Here is a 23,971-nt window from a genome sequence, read left to right on the forward strand (position 1 = left end):
CAAAAACGAAGATAAGGGAGGGAAAACAAACTGGGCTATTTATTATAAACTTTGATTCATCTGTTTGGTTTATCGATAATTGTTGCGGGACCAGCTGTGATCAATCATAGCAGGTGATCCTCTCAAAATTAGTTTATAAAACATCACTTGATTTTGGATTCTGAGGGCAAATGAAGACATCAAGGTGGCGCAGTGGGTAGCACGATCTCCTCACAGCAAGAAAGTCGCTGGTTTGAGTCCAGGCTCAGTCAGTTGGCATTTCTTTGTGGAGTTTGCATGTTCTCCCTGTGTTCTCGTGGGTTTGCTCCGGGTGCTCCGGTTTCCCCCACAAGTCAAAAGACATGTGCTGTGAATTGGGTAAGCTAAATTGGCCGTATAGAGTATGTGAGTGATTGAGTGTGTATGGGTGTTTCCCAGTGCTGGGTTGCGGCTGGAAGGGCATTCGCTGTGTAAAACATAAGCTGGATAAGTAGGCGATTCATTCTGCTGTGGCAACCGCAGATTAATAAAGGAATTAATGCGAAAAGAACATGAATGATGATCAATGAATGAGGGCAAAAGAATTTTTACTAAATACTGAAGTGCTTGGATACACAGTTTTGAATAATACATTTTGAATTCATTCTGACAATAACGCAATATTAATTGATGAAATACAGCTGTCAATAAGCTGAATTTATGGTAGTTATGGTCTCTTTATACATGGTCTCTCTATACTATTTAGACAGCAATTGGTGAAAATATAAGCCTTGGAAATGCTGCCAGGCAACCCGGACACATGTGGTCAAATCATCTCTTCATGCATTGTCAATACCAATTTCTCATTCGAATCGCTGCATCTTTCTCAGAGCCACATATAGCAGCCAATGTCAAAGATGACTCACAGTAAAATGACAAAATAATCAAAAAGCATGAAAGATGCAGCCTTGGCAGTCATATGCACGAAGCTTGTTTCCACCATGGGGGGAAAAAAAGCTAATTAAAAAAGACAGTTGCAAAAAGTCATAAGTCTATTTTGTAAATTTGGAATTCAGATAAAAATAAGGTGAGAATAGCTCGAGTCAGAAATGCACATATACTCAGTGTTGCCAGATTGGGCGGTCCCGGACAAATCTGACTCCCCTTCGCATGTATGCGTATCACGCAGCGCCTCTCACACTGGTTTATCATGACACTTTTATCGATTTCCAAAATTGACAGCAAGAACAAACAAAAAAAGTGTTGTCTGATTGACAAGCAGCACTCAATTTTGTTCAAAAGAATTCAAAACGCCAAATAGAACAAATTTATTTATATTTATATAGTTTTGACGGAGTTTGGAAAGCTTTTGGGTTGGAAAAAGTCAGCTACATCTGGCAACACTGCATAAACTCAGAATTCTGTGGGAAAAGTTCACAATTATGAAATGAAGTCAAAATTCTAAAGGGGAAAAAATCTGAATTGCCAATTATAGACTTAGTATAGCATATTAGAGTCAACATTGTCATTATAAAAGTTAAAACTGAGATGTAAAGCCAGAATTGTGAAATCACTCTAAAATAACAACGAGAGTTCTAAAGAATGCTAATAAACATGTTAATGTGGTGTCTGAATAAATGCGACACAAAACTAAAACTGCCAATGTACTGTAAAACAGCAGCTTGTGCATTAATAAACCATAAAGAAAGACTGAGAGGGAGAAAACCACCATAATCTTTTTTTTTTCTTAAATATGTCAAACCAAAGCCTGAAACACTGAATTGACTTTTCCTTCAATTTGTGTTATAGCAAAGGACATCCGGCCATTTCTACGAGAACCTCTCAGCGAGCAGCTACTGTCAGTTTAACAGATCTAACCTGATGGTAGGCCCATTAAGGCGAAGACCTGAGATGGTAAGAGATTAGAGGTGTGATTAGAGGAAGAACCCAATTATCCCTCAGCATGGAGACTGACCCCTAGAGACACTTCCGTTATTGATTTCCAATTACATCACTGCGTCATCCATTGGACAAGTCTGACAGACAGAAACAAACAGAAATCATGTTTGAGTATTCACACAGCCTTCAGACACAATGTCAAGAGTGTATAGAATATGTATCAGGAACAAACTAACATTTGAACGTGAATATTTTCAGTGAATGTTGGGTTATTCAAAATCCAACCTCAAAAGACAGAAAACAATCAAGCTACTACATGTTTCAGATCATTTAAACATTTTAAAAGGCTGTTACTGCCTCCTTGTGGCAGACACTACTTCTTACTTTGGTAATCTGAGATGTAGATGTTGTAAACTCAGTGGTCAATATATTAGGTACACCTCCTCAGCTGTTATACCTAATCAGCCAATCACATTGCAGCAACTCAACGCATTTAGGCACATAGATGTGAGGCCTGTACCATGAAGCCAGATTAGCTGGCTAGCCAGTTCAATTTCAGTTCAGTTTGCACCAATTCTGGGATTTAGGTCCCATGAACATGACCGTAGCCATCCTATTGAAAGTGGTATTTTTGGACCTTTTGGCAGTTATTTCCCTCATTTTCTTTAAGATTATGAGGTTCAAATAACTGCTTTTTTTGTGACATTAAGCACTATTTTTTGCTGGACTAGCTTGTCAGATGGTGATCATAACAAGATTTCTTTACATTTACAATTGTGCACTTTAAACTGTGCTGTTATTCGTTTTATAAATAATGTACTGTGATTAGAATTTTAAATTTATAAATCAAGAAATATGAAAAAACAGCTTTTTTACATAAAAGTTTATAATAATTTTAACAAAAACAAAACAAACAAACAAACCAAAAAACAATTAGGAATCTGTAACCTATTGGTAAATAACAAACTGTCCAGCTCATTTCCTCAGTAAGAATTTTTCCATTTGAATAATTTGAAATTAGATTTGTTTAAAAGCCTTCCGTTTTTCTTTTCTTTTCGTGATTTATGAAGTAGAGGGGTGGGTCTTTCGATCCACCTGAACCCCCCTGACTACGGGTCCGATGAAGGTAGCTCAGTTTTAATTTCACTTTGTTGCATTGGTGTCTTTTTCTATACGGCTTACCAGCTCCATGGCAGGTTATGTTCTACCTAGTAACCAAGACTCAACCAATTAACTGAGTAAAGTAACATGCCTGATGCATTAAATTCACTCTTCCCAATCCTCTTGCTAAAATTGAACATTTGTATTTAGTAAAACACTGTTAAATATAAAATTGTCTGATTTTAATGATTATTATTATAATTATTGGAAAGATGATGTATAATTAGATGATTTATAATTATTATATCTGCAATCTGTAATAATTAATATTTCAAGCTATTTTAGGTCAATTACACACACACACACACACACACACACACATACATACATATACATACATATACATACATATATATATATATATATATTTACAGCTGCAATTTGAAGATTTCTTTTTTAAAAATAGTATAAGCTTATATTTCTGAGCCTCTGTATACAGTACCCATTGTCAACTACACGAACTTCACATCTTCGCTGCCTTAAACCAAGGAACCTCTTTTCTTTTATCTTTCCTCTTTCATCAACAGCTCTTTTCATCTTGCTGTATAAAGCTTTTTAAATTCTTTGTATTTTTAAACCCTTTATCTTTGCCTGTAAATTGCACTTACTCTCTTGCAAGATGTCAATCCCAGTATCTTTGTTTTAATTTTAAAGAATATGATTGGCTATTTGCTACTGAGTAAACAGAGAAAGTTGATTGTCAACAGTGGTACCACATAAGCATGATTGCGCTATCTTTGTTTTGTCAACTCAAAACTAATTCTGAGTTTGTTCAGTTACCATCATGGTACAGGCCTGTGGTTATAAGAGGACCTGTTGAAGTTTAAATCCAACGCCAGAATGAGGAAGAAAGACAATTTAAGTAATTCTGAACAGGGCATGGTAGTTGATGTAAGCCCAAGTATTTCAAAATCTACTGGGATACTCTCTCACAGGCAGCCATCTCTTTACAGAAAATTATCTGAAAAATAAAATACCCAGTGCTTGGCAGTTCTGCCTTGTTGATGCCAGAGGTCAGAGTCTGGCAAGACTAGTTTGAGCTGACAGAAAGTCAGCAGTAACTGATATGACTGCTACAACTAAGGTCTGCAGAAGAGCATCTGAACACAACTTGTCGAACTCTGTCAACTACAGTACTAACAGCAACTCACATAATGCAGGCTCACCAAAATATGAGCAACAGAGGCTTGGAGAAATGTGAGATCAAAGTCTTGATTTCTGCTGCAACATTCAGATGATCAGGTCTGAATTAGGCTTAAACTGCATATCCTTCCTGTCTTATATCAATCGATTACGTAAGTGGTGGTGTAATGTTACAAAGATATTTAAATGGCATACTTTGGGCCTGTTAGTAGCAACTGAGCAGTCTGAATATTGCTGCTGACCACATCCATCCTGAATTCTCTCTTTTAATCCAACAGAGATTTGGGATTTGGTGGGAGATTTGCATCCTGGATGCACAACCAGCAAATCCACACAAGCTATGCGATACTATCGTGAAACTGTCAACATAGACCAATGTGAGAAAAGTGTTTCCAGCACCTTGTTGAATCTGTCCAACAATAAATTAGGGCAGTTACAAAAAAAACAACAACTTCAAAGTGGCAAGGTCTACCTAAAGTGAAATTTATGACATGTGGCATACTCACATCTTAACAACTTTGCATTTAACCCACCCAAGTGAACACACACCTGGAGCAGTGACCAGCCATTGATGCAGTGCCCAGAGAGCCTTGTAGGGCTGCACAATATAATGTTTCAGCATTAATATCGCAACGTGTGTGTCAGCAATAGTCACATCACAGGATATGCAATGTTGAGTTGGAATTATTGATTAGCACCACCAAATTATAACCATAACGGAGTGAAAGCTTATCATTGACGCGTTTAATCACATTTCAAGAGCATTCAGGCACAAAATGAACAACATTTGTAACTTTAATGAAGAATTATTTTACTAATACATTTAGGACAACTACAGTGTTGTTTTAGATTAGACAATATTCAATTTCTGTACCTGAATACTTATTTTAACTGTTGATAATTACTTATTGTACCTTTTTGCTCTATTGTAATTATTTTGTTTGCATTTTTTAAACAATATTCACACCCTTACAAAATCACTCTAACCCAAATTCATTTCTTTTCAAACTGATCTATTCAAGCCATGTGGTGTAATTGTAGTCATTTCGCAACATATAGAGACAAGCAAAATATTGCAACGTCAGATTTTTTCAATATGGTGCAGCACTAGTGCCTTGCATAAGGGACTCACCTCAGTTGTGGTATTGAGAACTCGGATTATTCACTTCCAACACCTACAGTCCTTTGCCTTCGCCGGGACTTGAACCGCTAAACTTTCAATCACACGTCCAACTCTCTAACCATTAGTTGACAGCAGCAAAGTGGCCATTGAGTGTAGGTTGCATAAAGACAAAATATGATGATTAATATATTGCAAAAATAAAAATACAAACACAAAAATACAACAAAGGACATTGCAAGTGATCAAAAACATCTTACCATCGGTTTGATTTATTTTACATTTTAAAAATATAAACAAACAAAAATCAGCTCAGATTAAATCTCTGCAAACATTAAGTCTTGATAAAACAAACAAGTGAACAAACCAAAACGAACTTCATCGCATAATTGCATTGGCTTAGGATGAACGTTTTAAGTTCCATACTATGAGGCAAAATGGCAGTGATATAGCAGTGCTTGTACCACACAATAAAGTTCAGCTAAATTTGGATGGGCTTATAAAACGGCCTCCAAACCCTCAAAGTAAATAACACAATTAATTAGAAATGGGAAAAGGTAGTCCAGTGGGTTTACTGTGTGTAAAAAGCTCTTTTGCCCTCTGGTGGCTGTGGACAACAGTGCTGGTTGCACTGAAATAACACACAAGAGACTTCCTACAGTAATCGGTGCAGTATTCAGAAAAACAGAGCACAATAAACCTAAAATCCCACACATCAGAAGTGCTCTGTTAATTTCAATTAACACTACCAACAATACAGATGGCTTTCTGCACAGAAACAAAAGCGCTGCATTAAAATTGTGGCAGATGTTTCTTTCAAAAAGTGTTTTTTTTTTCTCACCTGGCAACTCAAAATAAAACAAGACTAAATCCTTCCACTAACTGCTCTCATGTTTGTTCCTTAACCTTCATAAAACAGGCACATATGTGTGTTACAAATAAAAAATAAAACAACACAGAGTGCTAAACATATATAGAAAAGCAATGTTGAAGAACAGAAGTAACCAAAGAAAGTCATCAGCCTAATAATCCTTTCCTTTTGCATCACCTGTACGTGAATAGGTGTTTTAATACTTCAAAACCTGTAATACAAGTGGTTCTCCGCACCACAGCACAGGAATGCCAATGACTGGTCACCCCATGAGATCCCATCTACAAAACTCAACTATATAAATAAATAAATATTCCAATTGAATCGGTTTAAAGCACCTGTCTAAAGAAAAAGTCCACCAGATATACTAAACATCACACTGAATTGCCTCCTAAAGCTTTAGTCTGTAAGTGCCTGCAATTTGCAAGAAAGTGGGGGAGTTGGAAATTATAGTCTGTTCTTCTAAAATAAAGTAAAACCAAAGTCAGTCTAGTGCACTGTGTGACTTTTTAAATGCTCTAGAACAAACCGTTTAAAGTACAAAAGGTTGGAATTTTAATTGTTTATGCAGGCACAAATACCAAAGCCGTGCATTTCTTCTGGGTTCATTATTATTTCTGACCCATGATTCATATCTTCCCACTCAGGCAGTAGCAAATCGTGCGGCTAACCTTCTCCTCCACCTGAGAAGCGGCCGTGGAGATCACGTTTTCTTAATGTTAATAAAGCAACCATCAATATCAGGCTAGTTTCTTTAAATTACATTCTGTACATTATTTATACTTGGCTTTAATCGTCGGAAATACACTCTACTATACTTTTATTTAACTCCAGGAATCGGCTTTTTCTGCTTGTTTATGTACAATATAGTAAGCGAGTGTGCAATTATAATAAAGATTTCTTTGCTCATGCTATGAAGGTTTTGATGACCTTCTGTATAACCTGGCCACAGCCTGGGCAAGGAGCGTGAAATTTGTGCAGCTTGCGAGCACAGGGGAAACATGTGATCAGGTGTGCCGTTCTGCCATGGATGATGTTCCCATTTCGCGGCCGCACACGACACAGCTTGCAGGGTTCCAGCAAGGCCTCGGGTTGATATTCGGTCTCCATGTCCAGAGTGTCCTGACTGTCCCCTTCTGAAGTCTCTTGTAAGTGAATCTGGGGAGGACCCTTTCCTTTAGATGAGGAAGCGGATGATGAGGGGATGTTTCTAGAGACGCGATGCGAGGGGAGGACGACTGGGTCAGACACAGTCCTGTGGCAGTCAGGCATGTCGATTCCATCATCTTCCTCCTCCTCCTCCTCATCTTCATCCCTCTCAGGATGTGAACTGCAGGCAGGGATGTCTGGCACGGAGATGGAGTGTACGAGACGAGGACAATCCTTGTACCAGTCTTTCCGCAGAGCCCAGCAGCGCATGCAGTACCGCTGAAGAGGGGTGTTAAACTTGCGGCACTCTGAACACTGCCATGCATCCTGCCAAATCAAGAGCTCATTAGAATCTGATGCGTCTTTATATTTGTATATATGCATTTCACTATATAAATAGCTTTACATAAACCCTAAATAAAAAAAAAATCTATTTCAATATTTCAACCCATGAAATGTTTAGGATTAGTAATTATTTGTGTGTGTATATGTGTTGCTGCCGTGATTCATAGGTCAACAATGAAAATTAGTCAACAAATATTTTTATTTGACTTATCATTTTATTTAATTTTAAACTTTTAAATTTCATTTTCAAAATGTGATCTCCGGAGTAGGTAATAATGATAATAATAAAAATATTTAAACCTGTTGAGGACCAAATCAGCAATTCATAAAAAAATAAATAAATAAATAGTAATTTAAAAAAAAGAAACGAAAAGAACTTAAATATGTAAAAAAATTGTATACATTTGTATAAAAATGGAGCAATGACTACTGAAAATTCAGCTTTACCATAAGAATAAAGTACTCTTCGAAATATCTTTGGTTAAAATCAGCCATGGAATAATTTCAAGATTTACAGTAGTTTGGAAAAGGCAAGGTTTTAAAACCGCAAACATTTTCTGTTATACCATCACTACGATATATATATATTTTTTGCCACTATTTTATTTAGTTTTTTAGGGCAACAATATGTCCAGCAGAAAAAGACTCCACATCAAAAGCTACTTGTCAGCTCACAATTCAGGAAACAAATCGCTTAGACACTGACATCTCAGCATGCTATAGACCTGAACAATGCAGTGGCTTACTTAAAGGGCACCTATTTTACAAGATGTAAATTAAGCCTTTGGTGTCTCCAGAATGTGTCTGTAAAGTTTCAGCTCAAAATACCCATCAGATTACTTTTGCCCATTTTGATGTCTGAGTATACTGTAGCTGTTATTGTAGCCTGTGGCTTTAAATGCAAGTGAGCTCCTTCTCCCCGCCCACCATTCCCAGTCTGCTTCTCATCATGCGTTATGTCAGATAAACAGCACAGTGACAGAGACAGACACGCAAAAAGCTGAAATACAGCTCATTAGCTAAAAATACCAAGTAACTTTATTTCATGTGTTTGTGGAGTTTATTCAAGCCTTTCTGAAATGATGAGTCACACACAAATGCTGTTTGCAGTACACACACACACATTAGCGTTTACTGACACCATGCAGCTGTGGTAATTATAGCGGTTAAGAATTACATGGCGATTTTACTGTCTTTATTACAAACATACTACTACAAACTATACCATTACAAACCATACATAAAATTAAAAATAAATAAATAAATAAAAAACACAGAGAGTGGGATTAAAATATTTGTTACAAGTTTATTTGCAAAAAAAAAAATAAAATTCTGTGTATACGTGTTATTATAGAAACATGGCACCTGTGGGATCATTGAGATTTGGGTCCTATTTTAATGTCAGGAAACTTTTAAAAAAGAGAGACTGGTTGGGTTTCTATTACTCCAACATGACAGCGGACACACTATACCTACACACAGTTGTGTCCAGACAGCTTACACAAGATGATTTTCATCATAGGTGCCCTTTAAATCCAAACAAAAGAAAGATATCCAAAGATGGCTTTTCAAGTTGTAAAGAAATCTTTGTTTTTGAAACTAATGAAGACAGCAGAAGTCATTCATTTACCTAGATGGACATATTTACTGTTCCAAAATATTTTAAAAGTTTCTTAAAATAAAATATATTGTGTTCAGTGGGAAAAAGGTATTGAGGGTGCATGCAGAAATCCTAAAGGAAATTCCAATACCTGTTTAAAGACCTTCTCAGAATATTTTAAGACCTCATCGCCACTTCAAGTTCTAATCAGTATCAAACCTTTAACTTAATTAACAGTTGTAGTTAAATAAACGAGTGGAGCACAACTGTGCAACAGAACTCAGATAAGCTCGAAAGAAACAAACCTTGAAATATTAAATTACGTGGTTGTTTTCAGTGACAGGTTTCAGCTACTGTTTAAACTCGTCTTTCTCCAACTAGGAGTATGTAAACTTGCATTATCCCATTTTGCCGTCTGTTTTGCTCTATGGCAGGGCTATTCAATTACTTTGTCATGGGGGCCAGTTCATGAAAAGCATCCCAAAGTGGTCGGAGAGATACAGTATGACTTGCAATATGAGTGATGACACAACAGCATATGAGAGCCCGAATGCTGCATTTTTGCTCCTTAACACCCACATTGTATTTTTCTACACTAAAATGTTAAACCTTTATATTTTGAAACATTACTGCATTGTACGGTGGCTTTTTAAAAAAATTTTTTTTTTACAAACATTCAAATGTATTTCAAAGCACAACAAAAGCAGTGCATTGCTTAAGTAGGCTTCCTCTACATTCAGACACCTTCATATGCTATGTTTTGAACTGCATAACAATTAGGGACGCAACAATTCTAGATTTTGGTTGTACGATTAAATAGTCTGAAGAATAATCATGGTTTCACGGTTATAAAGTCTAATGTAAATTTAAGCTTTATATTAGCTAAGTATCTGTTATCATCTGCGTTCATACATACCTATTAATTTTAATAATTTGTAATAATTCGTCTAACATATCTTTGGTTTACATTGCACTGAAAGCCAACCACAACTCTCACCGCTACGGTGTGAGATGTTTTCTACTTGGTGCGTCTGGAAGGCATATTGGCATATATTCTAATATTGGAAATAACGAACTTGCGCGCAGAAAAGATGCGATATGTGAATGGCCCGCTGCTATAGTTAATCCAGTGTGTGTGCGTATTAGCCTCGGTATAAGCTCAAAACTTTAAAGTAGCACACAGGTGCCATAACTTTGTTTAGTTGCAGCAGTTTCGTTCCGTGCAACAGAAACGCAGCATTGAGAAGTCTTTAAACTTAAGTATCCAAATGTTTTCGGCTGCGCCACTCGCTTAATGTCAGGTGACTCATGCTCAACTGCGGCTCGTGCTGTATTGAACAGACACAAGTCACTTCATAACTATAGCGGCTGTTTTTAATACCTTTTAATGGCCTTAATTTTCTCATAATTGATTTATCAACTTTTAATACTTTTTAAGACCCTACGGACACCCTGGTATTTCTTTTGCCCTGACATTTAAAAATAACTTATTTTAGAGCAGTAATTACAATACCGTGATAGTGAAATATTTATCCAAGGTTATCATACTGGCAGAATCCTGTACTAGCCCATGGCTAGTTAATATAAAACCTCTTGGGTAGGTCAGTCTGTCTTAAAAAACCCATATTGGTCCATCACAAAATTAATGAACAATAAAAGATAAACATTTTACTTATGATAGCTACCTGTGTGGAGATCTCAGTATCTGTGTCATCACTCAAACACTGAGAGTCATCCTCCTGTTCTTCTTGCATCTGGAAAAAAAAAGCATTTTAAGTAGCTGGTTTTCAATATTTTCTCAGTACACCATCAGTAAGAGGAGGAAAAAAAACCTTTTTACCTTTCCATCATCTTTACTATCTTTCCCAGTGTCCTCATCTTCATGCGGAGACTCTCCATCACTGCCCTGCTCCAGCATGGCCTCCTTCATCTCCACGCTCACCTGCTCGCTCTCTGCCTCATTCAGGAACCAAAGATCATCGGTGGTGTCAGACACGATGGCCGTGTCCTCGTCCTGTCCGGGAGAGAGCTATTCCCTTAGTCTAGTTGTGCGACAGTCTCAACAACCCCATGTATTATTTTATTCTTCATTAAAAATACAACACTGCATGAAATATGTTCTTGGCTCTTACTTGATTGGTATGAATATCAGTGGAACCGTTGCTCCGCCGAGTGTAATTACTTCGCAAGTTACCCAAAAACCACCAAGGCAACCCTGAAAGGTCCCACTCTTCCAGAGTCACGTCCAGCTTTGGTCGTTTGCAGGCAGACCTGGGTAAACCATCTGAGGAGTCTGCAAGGAGAGACAGGCGTCTGGTCTTTAAATGTGTATTACAGCTGCAGGAGTGAGTCACAACATTCATTAAGCTGTCTAAAGTGTGTGTAGCGTTTATTGATTCATGCTGACCTTCATCTGGATCACGTGGTCTGCGCTGTGAGCAGCTCTGCGTTGTGCCAGTGCTTGAACTACCAGCGATGAGAGGCTGAGCAGAGTTTATTGACCCACTGGACACCTGCATGTATGGGGAAAAAAGGGAATCAGCACACTGTAATGTCACGACACTCGGTAGGACAGCAGTTCCTTCACAGCAGGGGCCTGTGGTGTGGCAACAAAAGGCCACGTTCCTCATAAGTTGGGGAGGGGGATATGGAAATTTTGCATTAGGCATTAAGATGCGTTTCTGTCAATCCAATCACAAAAACAAGGGTAAATGTGTCAAAAAAGCAACTGATTGGACTGCTTTACAGTGTAAATGCTCATGTGAATCAATGTATTCAAAAAGCCACACAATCCCACCTACTCTTTCCACTGACAAATCATTATGGGATGTTTATGAGACTGCACCAAATCCAGAGATTTATAAATGTACTATTTTGTACAAAAACACTAGTGGTGTAAAGCAGTGTTTCTCAACCACGTTCCAGGAGTACCACCAGCTCTTCACATATTCCCAGTCTCCTTAACCAAACACACTTGATTCAGATCATCAGCTCATTAGCAGAGACTGAAAGACCTGTGATGGGTGTGACAGACAAAGGAGACATCTAAAACATGCAGTGTTGGTGGTCCTCCTTGAACATGGTTGAGAAACACTGGTCTAACAAATCACAAATCTCACGGTTTGCATCACATTATGGTTTTTTAGTCACGGATCGGACCACTTTTTGGATCAGCCAAGAAGGGAGACGACAAATGTCATTTGCTATCCATTTATTACATAAACAGTACTCCAAGACACTTTTGGTTTTAAAAAACAAAACTTAGAACCTGTAATTTTGTTATAAATAAAATGAAGAAATAATCAGCTGAATAAAAATAAACAGAAAAAATATTCAGTACAGTGAAAAATTCAGTTACTATTACCGTTGCTGATAAATGTAGAAATCTAACATTATCATTTGTACAATCCATTATTTCTAGCCTCATTTCCAACAAATGATTCAGTTATTTACTCATAAAACTTCACGTTTTATTGCTAGATGTATTATGTTTGAAGAATTATTAAGTGGGATATTTTTGATGGCTGATTGTCGCACCCTTTGGATTAAATAATATACAGTAATTGCTGCCTACAACTTTTTTTATTTCATTTTTGAGCATCAAGTTAAATGTATATGACGGTGATTTTAATCTTTACCATAAACACCAGTGGTTTTATCTAAACTATAAATTATTATCACAGTACTTGTTTTATTTGACTGTTTGTAACTTCACAACTAACTCAAAAGACTAAAGATTCAATCTCTTTCTTGATTTTCAGATTTAAATGCAGTGTTTCGAAGGATTAATAAACATATGCCAATCACCATCATTTATAATTTGTTGCGTGAATGTTGAGATCCCAATGTTTTAATGATTAATCATGCAGCTTACACTGAATGCATTAAAGTTATAGAAAACACCTTTAATAACCTAAGAAACCCACCACATCCCGAAAAACCTACCACAACTTCTTCCATCACCATTACATTTTACAGGAAAGCTTAAATGCTTTCATACATGTGATTTGAATGACACGATAGGTGATCTCTCTCTGTGATTGATACAAATTTAGGATTACACTACCTGTAAAAAAAATCTATTAATTTGAGGGACACACGTGTTCCAAACCGTGGGTTGTGATCTGTACGAATTATAGATCAACCGTGATCCATTACACCCCTATAAAACACAGAGGTTCAGAGGTTTCACATACTTTTTCTTTTCTTTGGTTTAATGCTTACTTGCAAGTCGCTTAACATGGGTTTACTCATCCAACAGTTTACATGCATCACACCAAGTGCTTCAACACAAGTGATGTAGTGTTAAAATAGGGTACCAGAGATATAAGGGTACCAAAAAAAAAAAGGACACAAGAAGCACATCTGAATGCAAGTCCATACCAGTTGGAAACAGTCATACATCTAAGCTGACCACTTGTGATCAGATCACTAAAAACACATTGACACCAGGTAAAATGAAGGCCTAAAAATATTTAGAATGTGTCAAAAATGTGTCAAACCTCCACTGCTCTCAGTGCAAATATAATAGCAGCAAACACACGCCAGCTCTAACCGCGCAAACATTGTGCTTGCACAAAACTGGATTAAGTTTAATACTCCAGATTACAATATATTCAAAATTCTGCGGTTAGAATACACACTCATACCAAGCGTTCTGCTCATATAACCCCAATCTTGTATGACCTCCATTGGCTCCCAGTTGCATACCGCATCAAATTCAAAACTCTCCTTGCATTTAGATCCTTAATTGGCCTAGCACCCTCTTATCTTTTCAACATCCTTGTCCCCTACACCCCTACTCGCTCATCACGTTCCTCTGACTCTGGCCTTCTTGCTGTCCCTCGGTATCGCCTCTCTTCAATGGGGGGGGGGCAGATCATTTAGTGTTACTGCACCCAAACTCTGGAACTCTCTACCACGCTCACTCCGTTCTGTCAATAATATCTCAGAATTCAAATCTCTACTTAAAACTCACTTATTTACTGAATGCTTCACTTCTGATCTGACAAACTGACCACTTCATTTGATCCACCTGCATTTGATCCATCTTGTTGTGTATCTCCAGTTTGTTATATCTGACTTCCTTTATGTTTGTGTACCTAATGTTGTCTCTACTTACGTCTGCTTGTACAATCTCTTTTTGTTACATTTTTGTAAAGTGTCCTTGAGCTCCGGAAAGGCGCTACATAAATAAAATATATTATTATCATCGTCATTATTATTATTGTTATTAATACTCGTAACTAGAGAGTTATGACCCAAATTAAATGCAATTATCATCATTAAGTCATATATATGTTTGATTACCCAATTAAATATATTTCTCTCAATTATGTTGAGCACTCAAATTTATATCATACAGTACAAAGACAAACATGCACATACATACATACATACGCACAGACAGACAGACAGACAAACAAGTTAAATGTAATATTATGGTAAATATTGTTTAACGATTTATAATCTGCGGTGTGTATAAAAAAAAATATATATATACAAACACTTTTGGGATAAAATCTACAAAACAATAATGCACAGGGCACCTAGTATCTGAATTACATCAACACTAGAAATAGGCTAATATAGGGGAAAAATGTAAATCCATAACACCCACCACAATTCATATTACTAGCATTAATAACACAAAACCTATCTGTGCAAAGTCCTCATTACCACAGATGCACAACTGCACAAGGCACATACACTATTCCCAAACCCACCTAACTATTTTGCCAACTCACAACCATAAAAACACCATTCCAAAGATGTAGATGTAGATGTGGGTGAATGAGAGAGGGGTGAAGAGGGCCAGTGATCTGAGAAGGAAGCTGCAGTCCTTCCGGAGGAAGCAACGACGCAGAGAAAGAAACTCTGAGCAACAAACAGAGACAGGTACTCTGTCCCCCAGCAGCCAGGCCCATGCTGGTGGCTTCTCTGGAAGGACCACCAGGTCAGGCCGACCGTGGGGAAGTACAGAGACGGTGCAACTCTGTACAGATACGGCTGGTGGAGACAGATGCCGCTCTCCCCTTTATGGCAAACAGGCTTTTGATTATGCTGCATTATGCTAAATACAAAAATACATTGTATTGAATTTCTGAGAAATGATGTGAGAGATCCCAGCAATCCCAGGCACTGAAGTTACTGGACCATTACATTATAAAAAGGGGAAAAGGCTGACAATGGTGTAGAAGATTGCGTTTAAAACTGTTTGAGTAAAGCAAACCATTTATTAATCTAGACGACCTCAAAACTAAAAAAAATTAAGCAAATGACAGCACAATGCACCTTTGTCAGACTTTCATTTATATACACAGCTCAAGGATTCTCTTGATTTCTAGATCACTTGTTTGCCATGAAGCGGAGTAGCAGACACTGTTTCTCCAGTGCACCATGCTGTAGTTTTACCTGACCAGGATCTTCATTTGGAGACTCATTAGAATCCTTGCCGACTGAAAGATTCTTTGCTGCATCTGTATTTCAAATGAGAAATAGTAACAAAAGAAAACAAAAAGAAAAAAACCTGCCCTTTATTCACCAAGCACACGTCAGTCACACTTAAATACCTGAATCGATTGTGTTTAACATTTGTTTTCAATTACTTTTTTTAAACCTTTTTAATGTAAGGTTTCTTGCATTCATGTATAAAGGTTATTCTGCACTCTAATCAGATGATAATAAAAAAAAAAGAAAAAAAAAAAGATTGCATACCCACCATATCAAATGTGACACCCATACACACTCATACAACTTAAAAGGAAAAGGCTAATCAAAATGAAAGACAGTAAAAGAGCTAAATGACAGCATGACAAGTTAATTCACAAGATCATCCAAAACAAGCATCTCTGAGAGAGTAAATTCAACAAGAGGGATGGACTTACCCGAATTATTTAAAATTACCAAATTCCTCTTCAACATCTCATACACAGGGCTATAAAAGAAAAGAAAAGAAAGATATAAATATCATAAACGTGTAGCTTTTATTTCTAAACCACACAAGACTAGACAATTAATCAGAATATTCTGAGATTAAAAATTAGGATTTCTGCAGGTTTCATCAAGTCAAATTTAAGACTTTTTAAGACCATTATGAATGAGATTTTAGACTTCTGTGGGGCACATTCTTTGTAATGGCCCAGTTGGTCCATTGAAAAAAAAAAAAAAAAAAAAAGGTAGTTATTTCTTAACCACATATTTTAATGTGCAAAACAAGAAAAATCTAGTTGTATAGACTTTTTTTTTTCAATTTAAAAAACATGAAGTTTCATGCCTATTTATAAATAGTATATCCTCTCACGCTTCTGTAAATAGTTTTTGTGTAAATGAAAGATCATGTAAAGGGATATATTGCTGTTATTATCTTAAGGAATTGTCAGTGCTTAATTTGTGAATTGCGAGGTCCCGGAACAGATCGGTGTAACGGATCTGGCATGTCACCCGAGGATGGAGAGGTGTTGCCCACGAAAGTGAGCGGGGCGGGGGTGTCGGTACGACAGTGAAGAGGGTTGGGGAAGAAAGTGGCGAAATCGGTAAAATGAGGTGCCGGATCAGATTTCAGAGGTGCTGGATCCGGCATGTTCCAGCACAAATTAAGCTCTGGAAATTGTCTAATTGTTTTTAGTTTTCTTTTTCTGATTAGGGAATTTAATTAAGAGAATTAGCCGTCTTACAGCTGTTGTGAAATACACATCTCTTTGCAGTAAGCAAAACTATTTAGATAGATTGTTGGTGATTGGATAGATGTTGGGGCGATTGGGTAACTTCGATAACTTTTAAAATTAAGACCTGTTTAAAACTATTTAAAACCTACAACACAATATTTGAAATTTAAGACATGGTCCTTACAGTGGCGCGGTGGGTAGCATGATCGTCTCACAGCAAGAAGGTTGCTGGTTCGAGCCTCGGCTGGGTCAGTTGGCATTTCTTTGTGGAGTTTGCATGTTCTCCCCGTGTTCGCGTGGGTTTCCTCCGGGTGCTCCGGTTTCCACCACAAGTCCAAAGACATGCACTATAGGTGAATTGGGTAAGCTAAAATTGTCCATAGTGCATGTGTGTGAATGAGTGTGTATGGATGCTTCCCAGTGATGGGTTGCAGCTGGAAGGGCATCCATTGCGCAAAACATATGCTGGAAAAGTTGGCGGTTCATTCTGCTATGGCAACCCCAGATAAATAAAGGGACTAAGCCGAAAAGAAAATGAATGAATGAATTTAAGACATTTTAAGATCCCGCAGACATCCTGTAAAATATGTTTTACAGTTCATGTCATTAATTCTGCCCGCAATTACTAAAATTAATGTTATTCTACTCAGAAATCATTTTGAAAATAACAATATGCTTGTTTGAAACTTGGAAGAAATGTTATCAGATCTTTACAGAATACAACAATCTTTACCGAAACCCATACTGTGCTTCTTTTAAAAAGCACAAACACAAAACAGACATTTGTCTATAAGAGCAGGTACATAACAACAAAACCCACTTAACAGAAGTCTTGGTGCCCCCTTGTGTCAATTTGAAGATATTCAAATACTTCAATTTACAGTCCACACTTTTTTTATTTTAAATATGTAATGTTTAAATACAGTGAATTGTAGTATGCTTTTACCATAAAGCTAGGAAAATACAAGCAAAATGTGCACACATTTAAACTGAAGCCATACAAGAATAACAAGAGATTATTTGTATGCGAGACCACATTGATGGCTCTTAAATGGTAACATTCATTTTGTCCATCAGCCTAATGACTAAATTGATTTCTTTCCATTTTATCATGCGCTTAATTCTGCTTACTGGTAGCAATGAGCTCACCTGGGGTTTTTAACAGAAAAGCTCCCCACTTCCAGCAGCTCTCCGAGTGGGTCATCGTGACAGTGGACGATGTGCTGCCTCTGTTTGTCATACAGCTGCTTCATCATGATGTACTGACCCAGATAATGCATGACCTGTTCAAAAACACTGCCTTCATTAAGTGGACCTTTATCAAGCTGTTCAGCACTTATCTAGAGCTTGTGTTATTCTGAGAAGGTCAGTTTGTGTGCACTTCTCACCTCCTTCAGGGTAAACACCTCCTCCTGAGCACCTGCTACTTTCAGGATCTGCAGCAGAGGCGCTCTGGGGTGGACCTGTAAAGTCATACATTTAAACTGAAAAACTGACATATTCAATATGTGGTTTACTAAAGTCGGTTCACACAAAACAAAAAATTTAAAGTATTTCAAAGATAAAATTGAAGGTATTCACATGACTAAGTTACCTACAAAGTCAATGCCAACGCAAAAATAAGGACTATTTTCTGCTGGGCAATGCAAATGATGCAGAATGCGTGATATGTTTGCAGAGAGCTCAATTTTGCTGGAAATCACCTCAATCTTGTCATTCACGAGAGTTAAAAATATTAAACTTGAGCAAAAGATTCACCTGTCCATGATATGATGCTGGACATGCAAGCAGAAAAGCTGAACAAGCAGGATGTAAAAATGTAAATTCTAAATGTAAAAAGAGGTTTATTTATAGGTTTATGTCTGTGGCAGTCTGCAGTGTGACGGGTCTAGCTGTATTTGATGACATAGACTTCAAGCGTAACACACACTGTGTCTGACTGATTTTGCTTTAGCCAGGTAAAAGAGCTGATGTTCTCATTGACATTTACAAACTGGAGAAATACTGTGCCATGTATGATCCTGTTATAAGGCTGATTCACAGTTTTACTGCGAGTTCACTGTACTGCACCCTGTTATTGTATTGTAACAAGATGGAAAATTTCCATAATATATATTACTAATGTAGGGCTGCACGGTGGCACAGTAATGTGAGTAATTGTTATCAAGTTATGTCCATTTTCAATATGAAAATAAGCTGCAACATGCATGGTTTAAGCATTATTGTGATTATCTAAATATGTGACACACTCACAACACTATGTTCACATAGTTTTACTTAAATAAATTAAAAGTCAGAATATTTAAATACCATTTTTTGGGATGATATAGTTATTCTATTTTCAAAGTCAAAGATCAAAAACCAGTTTCATGATTTGAGGACACCCATTATAGCAATCTGTCATAATTTTAGGGAAAAAGTACTGCCTGAAGATTTTAAATGCTTTGTATATGTAAAGTGTTTATTTTGTCTACATTTTTGTCAGCTTTTAACAAAAAAGGGCTAGTTTGAGATCTGGTTTCTATGTTCTCTCAGACATTACAATCTGCCTTAAAACTTTAAAGAAATAAACATTTGACATTTATAGCGAGTTATTGATATCGACTGATAAGATCTATTTTATCACGATAATTTCTTGGCCATATTGTCCAGCCCCAAGTCTGACAACTGATGTTCACATGCATTTTTAAGTCGGTTACAGTAAGTCAAAAATGTAAAAAATGCACACTTATGTTCTATTTCGAACTATGTAAATAAAAGCAGACGTTTTCGCCTTGAGCACAAGCCTCATATGCTAGTTTTATCACTACATATGTTTAAATCACAAATGATTAAAGTTAATAAAGTGAAAGTTCATGTAACCGAGAGAAAGTCATAATTCTTGCTCACCTGAGTCCCTTCCCCTGGAAGAGTCCTGCATGACCCCGTTAATTGAGATGACGATGCCAATGAGGTCATTTTTGACTCAAGAACTAAAAAAACAAAAAACATTTATATTCAAATCAACTTCAACGTCCGTTTTATTTAAGCAAACTAGGGCTGCGTTTCAAATCTTAGTGAACTGTCTACCTAGACAGCATTTCAGGACTTCACAGATGTTTCCTCGTTCAAATAGTGCTCAAAAACTCAAGAAAAACGCAATACGTGTCAATAATCTATAAAGAGCATGCAAGCACATGTTAAACATGCTCAAAATAAATAAATGCGTTTATTTAATTGATGACGTCACACTTTAGCCTTTAGCTAATGACATAACTTTCAATGCGCGTCAAATAGAACATGCTAGACACCAAAATGTCTTTACTTACCATTCTCCTAGCTCTGGCATGTGGATAATAAGATAAGTTGTAGTAACTGGTTGGATACGTTTTAATCCATCGTGGTTGAAACGAGGATGCTAAGCTAACGTAGGCAAGCTATTAGCGCGCGACATTTAGAAGCTGTTAACATATAACTTCAAGTAATCCTCGCGTGAACGCGCAGGCAGTGTATTCACACTCACCGTGTTATTTGTAAACGATTACATGGTTTCCAGTTATTAAGAATCAGCGCTTGTGTAAAGAAAGGGAGAGGTGTGTGGGTATTTCTTGTAGAACAGTTGAAGTTGACGTGGTGTATGTCGTCAGCACGTTTGCCAGATCTCGCGTGCAGTTCCCCTTTTCGAAGTTAAAGATTGTGCCAAATGGGGGCGCTGTAAGTTGTGAGTCGGTGAGTTTTCCTCAATACCTCAGAAAATACAGCAAAATAATTGTTTTGTAGACTGAAATTTATATAATCAGACAAACTATGTATGAACAAATGCTTCTGTGAAAACCTTCTGAATACAGATATGAAGTTTGATATACGTGCTGCTGAATTTGTGATTTATGACTGATTTATATGCAGGAAAAAACTTCCCGATAATAGGCTATGTGTAATTTAAATCACGAATTAAGCGCAAATAAATTCAAACATTTAAATGAATTCCAAAAAAGCAAGAATATAGTAATAAGTAGCCTATTTGCAAAGTCAGCAAGGCTTTTCATGAATGGTGAAAGATCGCCATTTTCTAATGTCTACTCATGTTTAGTACTGTATCTCTCTTCAGACACTTGCTACTTATATTGTATACATAAAAAAAGGGTGTGTGAAGTGTGAATTAAAGATAAAGTCATGGTCAGTATTATTGACATACTTGGTAAATGAGCAAAGACACCACTGCAGCTTATTATTCATAAATAAAAAACAATACAATTTAAAAAATGGTCTACAAGAAAATCTGACTAAATATGAGAGTTAATGCCTCCAGAGAGAATCTCTGCACATCCATGATGCGTGTTCTTGTAGATTAAAATGTGGCTGATACAATTTCTAAAAGCAGTCAGATTCATGGCATCTTCAGTCTACTAGAACTTATCTTAAAAGGATAGTTCACCCAGAAATAAAACTCTCCAGACCATTCACTCACTCTGAAGTGGTTCTAAAAATTCTGCTCTTTCTTTAAATTGTTGAACACAAAATAGCATAAGAATGTTGCGGGGATAGCAGGTAGGGGGAAATACTATCAAAATCAATGCCTATTCTTTCTCCTAAGTTCAACAGAGTAAACAAACTCAGGTTTGGAACAAGTTGGGAGAGAGTAAATAAAAATTTTTATTATTTTTTTTTGTGTGAACTTTATCGCTTTAATAACATTGCTTTAGCTAATTTTTTTTACAGCTTAACATTTTATTGCATTTCACATTTATTTCATTAGTTTTGCTGGATTATTAAGAGAATTTGTGATTCCTCATATTTGTACTGTGGATGAGAAGCACATGAGCTTATTCAAGTACATCATCCCCATAGTGCACTAAATAAGATCTTGTATTATACTTCAGGTACATTTTACTCAGAATTTTAAGGGATGTCAGTAATTGAGGCCAACATTCATTAAATAAATTTATTTAAAAATGAAATTAGACTTTCCTAATGGTTGAGACACTGCAGATGCAGATTCTTCATTATCCTGTACTGTCATGCATTTGTTTTTTGTAAATGACCCAATAGTATATAACTGCATACATGCATATGCAAGCTGAGACAATCTCAGACACAATGCACTCAATGGAGCTAGCAAAAATTAAAAGCATTGTATGCAGCTCAGCTTGCATATGTTTGAGATTGCATCGTGTCTGCATCCAGACCTTTCAAGGACCAGCATTGTTGAGGGACTCGAATGAGTTGATGAATTTGTAAAGATCCCATTATTTATTTATTTATTTTTATTTTTTCAATTACCAGATATGGAACAACTAGCCTTTCTTTTTGTGGCTGAAAGGATCTTACCTTTGGCTTTCATCTGGACAACTTGCTGTCAGGCTCTCCATTTTACAAAGTCTGATAACATTTGTGGGAGTAGGATTTACACCAATACCGGAGGTATCTGAAAGTGTTCTTTTTCAAATTCTTCATTTCTATTTTTATGTGCTATGCAACTCATATGATTCAAATTTCACTGTTCTAGATTGCTCAGTAATTTTGAACCTGGTAAAAAGGTAGATAATTGGCATATGTGTATTTGAGGAAGCCAGACATAGATCAGCAGTTTCTATAGTAACATTTTCTAAATATAACCAATACACAGCTGTAAATTGGCATATTCATTACCTTCAGTGTTTTAACAAAAACCATCAAAAACAATTACAAGAAACAAGCACATGACAAGGCTCGTTGTATTTCAAATTCTAATGGCTTTATTTATATATATATAGATTTGTATATATATGTATATATATATATAGTTTATATAATAACTTTGACTTCAATTGCTTGATTATCCTTTTTTCAATTTTGTTCTGTTAAATTTTAACGACAGGACAAAGAACAAGGCATTCCACATGATCATATATTACAAAAAAGTAAAGAAAACTTGAATGTGTGCCCATCACACACATAGATTACATAGATAATACACTCGCATTAGTATAAAGTAATGAAATATGGGCATGGCTGAATTCACTTTGACAAAATAAAGCAAGCGTACAGAGAGAAACAGAAAGGAAGAGAGAGAGAGCATTGCCATGACAGCGGCGAGAATAATAAACAATTCATCATATTTTAATCCAATGAATCTGTTGCATAGTTCGAAGCAAGCAGGACTGACATTTCAGCATGATAATGATAAGGAGAGCTTAACAAAATCTAGATTTTTTTTTCTTCTTTTTCACCTATTAAAACACACACTGGCTGCAGACACTGTTAATGACTGTCAGGTCAAGATCTTCTCGTCAAACACACACATTTTGCTGTCTGAATCCAAAATGTACTTAATTATTTTCTCTACGTGCACATTGACAATCAATGAAATGATAATTCAGCTGCTTATGGTGAATGTTCCCATTCATGCAACATGAAGGTTGAATCAAGTATGGATTTAAATGTACTCAATTCACACTTTGATGATGGAAAACAAACCAAATAAGCATACACTACTTTTTCAAGAACGTTTTAAGTTAAATCCTCAACTTCATTACACACAGATGCAGTAACAGCGTATCCCCCTACTGCCACCTTATAGCCCTTAAAACTACATTACATTGAGCACGTGTCATCCAAAGAGACTGTAAACAGAGGACATTAGGACACATGGGATTTCGATTCAACATTAGATTCAATTAAATCATTTAAAACAAATGCAAATCCGATTCACTTTTATTCGAAATCAATTAATGCCACCACATTTTCCACACACCAATTATTGAAGACGGTTTTCTCATCTTTAACCGATTACTCAGGACTAAATCAATCAGACACAGTGGTGCAGGCTGTCCATGTGGTCCTTTGGCACTTCTGTGATCCTAGAGATGGCATGTTTAGAGTAGAAAAAATGAGTTAAATTCTCAAAACACTGCATTTCTTCCTCTAAAATGACTGTAAACTGATTTTATCCTCCATTTCGTCACTCACTGTGCAAAGTCCTTGTCCTTAAGTACTAGCTGGATCTAAGAATGTGAGTAAATCTCACACCCCTTGCCTTATGAGGCCTACTGGTAATTGACACTAGATGTTGGGGTCTTTAAAATCATTGTTATCACCCC

General features: G+C 36.6%; 1 protein-coding gene across 4 annotated transcripts; it reads right to left on the reverse strand.

The window, feature by feature from the left end:
- Positions 1 to 5,535: 5,535 nt before the first annotated feature.
- On the reverse strand, positions 5,536 to 20,554 carry mdm4 (MDM4 regulator of p53). Of its 4 annotated transcripts, none has more exons than XM_056467761.1 (11): positions 20,416 to 20,551; positions 19,803 to 19,885; positions 18,302 to 18,376; positions 18,063 to 18,196; positions 16,134 to 16,183; positions 15,661 to 15,725; positions 11,654 to 11,759; positions 11,379 to 11,539; positions 11,087 to 11,275; positions 10,932 to 11,000; positions 5,536 to 7,628 (listed from the first exon to the last, which is right to left on the reverse strand). In XM_056467761.1, the coding sequence occupies exons 2-11, from the start codon at positions 19,869 to 19,871 to the stop codon at positions 7,059 to 7,061; spliced, it is 1,488 nt and encodes a 495-aa protein (XP_056323736.1). In that variant the 5' UTR covers positions 19,872 to 19,885; positions 20,416 to 20,551; the 3' UTR covers positions 5,536 to 7,058. The 4 variants fall into 4 exon arrangements, 3 of the variants coding, with proteins under 3 accessions (XP_056323736.1, XP_056323737.1, XP_056323735.1); XM_056467762.1 differs by having other exon boundaries at positions 11,087 to 11,260; positions 20,222 to 20,551; XM_056467760.1 differs by having other exon boundaries at positions 20,222 to 20,551.
- Between the last annotated feature and the right edge of the window lie 3,417 nt (positions 20,555 to 23,971).

This window comes from Danio aesculapii, chromosome 11 (genome assembly GCF_903798145.1).
Source record: "Danio aesculapii chromosome 11, fDanAes4.1, whole genome shotgun sequence".
NCBI lineage: Eukaryota > Metazoa > Chordata > Actinopteri > Cypriniformes > Danionidae > Danio > Danio aesculapii.